The sequence below is a fragment of the Nanorana parkeri genome, unplaced genomic scaffold, assembly GCF_000935625.1.
Source record: "Nanorana parkeri isolate BGI_ZX_2015 unplaced genomic scaffold, ASM93562v1 scaffold124, whole genome shotgun sequence".
Lineage (NCBI taxonomy): Eukaryota > Metazoa > Chordata > Amphibia > Anura > Dicroglossidae > Nanorana > Nanorana parkeri.
The window spans coordinates 1,225,891-1,230,136 of NW_017306392.1; the positions used below are offsets into that span (position 1 = coordinate 1,225,891).

Sequence of the window (4,246 nt, forward strand, 5' to 3'; positions counted from 1 at the left end):
GAGAAGCCGACGGACCAGGGGAAGACAGCAGCAGAGGTACGGGGGCAGCGGAGCAATGCAGCGCTCTGTGTCCCCGCAGCCTCCGCCAACACAGGTGGGGAGAACAGCGGGGATTTGAAGGGACACAGGCCTCCTGCAGCCACATGTACCGGCAGCTGTATGGGGGTCGAACATTTTTTTTTTTAACTCAGTACAGTTTTATTTTTTAGTTTTAGGAGGAATCTTGTAACATGTTTTTTTTTGTGTGCTGATATCGAAAATATTGATTTGATAAACGTTTGCGCAACTGTTGCGGGACTGTTGCGGGACCTACAAAATTAGTAGCACCATCTTTTTATTCTACTGGTCTTGTGCTTTCAGAAAATGTATGGTTTGGGGGGGGGGGTCTTTTACAAACGCTAAAAGCTGCAGTTCAAAATTAAAAAAAAAGGTGAAAAATGTAAAAAATGGTCTGGCCAACTGAGGTAAAAAGTGTTAGGCAGTGCTTGGGAAAAGGGCATGATAGCTAGGGGGAAAACTCTGTGGTGCCCTCTTCTTTAGGTGCTCTAAGCACATGCTTGTTTTGCTTAATGGTTAATCCAGCCCTACTAGTAAGACTTCTCTTGTCTGTACAAAGTGAACAGGAACAGTGCAGTGTGTAGAGCTGTGTCAGTATACACCCCTCCCAGTCCTAGTCAGCTGCACTCCCTCCCTTTGCTCAGTTCCTTTTTTCAGTATGTGTTGTTGTGTGCTCTACTTATATAAGGCAGGCTGTCAGCTCATTCGTCCGGTGTCAGTCTGTGCGTGCAGTGACTTACTACCCCTAACATGGCCCGCATACCCTTATTCTTGCTGCTGCTCTGGGGCTCCTACTCATCCTCGGTGCAGGACTGGGCAGCCCCTCGTTATAACATCAGCCTGGACCTACCACCCGAGCAGCGTTGGAAGGAAGTCATCTCACAATACAACCATACCTTCCTCAAGGAGAGCATGGAATTCATCTATACGTAAGTCTTTTCTTTAGTTCAGGGAAGTGCTGGTGAAACTCTAGCAACCTTTCACTATGGCGCATGCAGTCTACGAATTCAAGGAACATTTTTAATCCGAAATGAGTCTGTAATATTCTTTATGGTTCAAAGTGTTCTTGGATTTGACAGAGCTGACATAAATGCATTCGGCTAGTGCAGACATAAAGCTGGATGGAAGTAGAATTTACTTGGTTGCCAGTGGCAACCAAGTCATTTCTTCTTCCATCCAACTAGCCACAGGAAACATCATTATTTGCTTTATAAGAAATGGTCTGGAGGTGTGTGGTATCATAGCTCCCAACTGTACTTATATGGAGAGACAGTCCCTCTTTTGGAGCAAAATCTCCAATCCTCATTCACTCAGTTGACCTTCCTCTTAGATGGATAGATTTGTATAAATAAATGTACTATTTAAGCAATCCCCTGCTGCACATAATTGCCCCATGTGCATGAGTCCTTAAAGTGCACCTGTTAGAAAAATGATGTACACTTCCATTGCTTAAAGGGGTTCTAAACCCTCCCGTTGTTTTGCCTATATCTACTGCTACCAAGCAGTAGATATAGGCAAACAGTTTAAAAAAAAAAAGAGAGGTGTCAGCGCTGGATCGGAGAGCCGCCGCACCGCTGGAGAGAAGGCTGAAAACATCAGGAAAGAAGAAGATCGGAATAAAAGACATAATTTAAGGTAAGTGCTAACATTAACATGGGGGGGGGAGGGAAACATTTTTTTAACTTTAATGTCACTTTAACATTCGTTATGAGATTTATATCTTCCCTGGCTGTCATTTGAATGCACAGGTTTCACAGCTTTCTGAATCCTGGATCAAGGATAAAGATAAGAAATTCTGACATGGTGGTAGGGAGTCCCCCAGAGAGAATAAAAAAAACATTAGATGAAACAGTTCACATAACTCCAACTATAACTGAATAATTAACTTTTGGAAGACTGACCCTTTAAGGGCCAGTTAAAGTGGACATTCACACAATTAACACACTTGCTACCACCCCATCTCTTCATCTCTGTTAAAACTACAGAGCAACTCATAAAAAATGTATTATAGTTCACAATGTCATATGCTTTATGGTGTGAACAATCCCTAGATTAGTCGTAGAAACTCCATCCTAAGCTTATGAATAATATGTCAAAAAAGTTTCTGATCTTGTCTTTGTTGATTTTACTGATGGAGATTGTATTGAGATGACAAAACAATAATAATAGTAATTATTAATAATAATAATAATAGTTAAATAAGGAATTTAACGAAGAGCTACCCCCCTCTTTAAATGCCTGCTCTTTTCCTGGCAGGAAGTTCACATTGCCCTGATTCCTAAGGATCAAAAGGACCCAACACAATGTGCTAGCTGCAGGCCCATATATACCTGATTAATGTAGATTTAAAAATGTATGGCAAAATGCTATCCTTCCACCTTCAACCACATATGTGTGCTATTCACCGCATCATGAAGCCTGCAAAATCATAATTAAGACAATTTCACTTGTCCACTTTGCCCGTTCCTGAAAAATCTCTGGATGACAAAAAGGTGTTCGATCATCTCGATTGGGGATTCCGTAAAGCATTCTTGGTGCAGATTGGCCTCCTCTCCTCTTTTATAAACACATTTTTGGCTTTGTAATCTTGTCCAACTGACAGAATTCTGGTCAATGGCCTCCTATCCACCCCGGTATCTATCACTAATGGGACACTCCAAGGCTGTCCATTGCTCCCATTTTTGGGTGTCTTGAAACACCAAGGAACAGCTGACCAATACCTTGAGAACAAATAGTTATATGAAGGGCATTGTGGTAAGGGATAAGTCTCATAAACTAAGTTTTTTTTTTTGCAGACCTACTTCTCTATATCTCTAACCCGAAAATGTCCTCCCTCCTGAAGGCTTAGTAATTTTTGGAATGAATGGCTCAAAGTGACAGTGCCTAGATATCTCCCTTCCTGTGTGGAACAGTATATTCCTTCAAGCTAGATTCCCTTTCCGGTGGGCAATCCGTTCCATTAGGTACCTTGGGCTGCATATCTCGGCACATGAGGGTGATGCATTTGATCTTAATTACTTGCCTTACTGGCTGCCACGTAATGTAGACTGGAGCCATGGGCTTTCAAAAAGCATTTCTGGATGGCACTCTTTAAAATGGATGTCCTCCCTGTTTTCTCTACCTTTTCCAAACCTTGCCCATCGAGATTCCTTGTTCTTTTTTTGTACCCTAAAATCAGCTTTGATCTGCTATTTGTGGTCCCGCTTACCTTCTTGGCTGCGACATGACATCTTAGTTAAAGGCAAGCTGGATGGGGGAGCGAGACTGCCGCATATGCAACTATATTACATGGTGGTGGTCTTGAGCCATATCACTAGCTATCATGCTAGCACTAAATTATGTGTGTCCATAGAATAGTGTGCTAACCCCCTCCTGCTTATGTCCATCCCATGGGTCCTACGAGACCTAACTCCCGAAAACATAGTTTGCGTTCATGTTGTGTCACTAACCTTTTAACATTCTTCTGACTCATGCCTTTCCCAACCGCCCTTTCTATACCAGAGAATGGGAACAAGAATTGGGTATACGATGTTGGAAGTAGATTAGGACAAATCTTTTGTTTTTACTTTTAAAACTAGTATATCAAGCCAAATACAGAGGAATTTCAAGATATTGACTAGGTGGTACAGATGCCCTGCTGCCTTACATAGGATATTTCCATCTTTATCTGATTGCTGCTAGAGATGTGGGACTGAGGAGGACACCATGTTCCACATTTGGTGGTCCTGTCAATAGAATTGACCTTTTTGGCAGTTTGTTTTCAAGATAGGAACTTAAATTATTGTAATAGACTGTCCTGAATCTCTGGGGGTGGCATTACTCTCCATCTTTTTAGGAGCCCTCAAGGCTGTCGAGAAAGGTATTTTCTACTTCCTTGTATTCTCAGGCAAAGCCTTAATTCCTAGGCACTGGAGGTCAACCTTGGTCCCACAGGTGCAGGAGTAGGTAGGTGAACTTAATCAGGTAATGAGGATGGAGGAGCCTATGGCCCGCCTTCATGACCGCTACTAGAGTTTGTGGCTTTGTGGAGCACTTGGACAGATTTTTCCTCTTCAAAGCTTGAAGAGTTCCTGCAATCTGTGTATAGCTGCCATTGCGGCAAACTTTCATTATTGGATGTATCTTGACCTGTTTCCTCCCTTTTCTTCTTTTCTTTCTTGTGTCTCTCTTTTTTGTTGTTGTTGTGTAT

At 42.3% G+C, this 4,246-nt stretch overlaps 1 protein-coding gene across 1 annotated transcript in view; it reads left to right on the plus strand.

Annotated features, from left to right (window-relative positions):
* Positions 1-651: 651 nt before the first annotated feature.
* The window catches only part of LOC108784693 (N-acylethanolamine-hydrolyzing acid amidase-like), a 34,212-nt gene continuing 30,617 nt past the window's right edge, over positions 652-4,246 (plus strand). Inside the window, exon 1 of the mRNA XM_018553567.1 lies at positions 652-986. Within this exon, the coding sequence (XP_018409069.1) occupies positions 808-986 (179 nt within the window). The 5' untranslated portion in view covers positions 652-807. The remainder of the gene's footprint in view (positions 987-4,246) is intronic.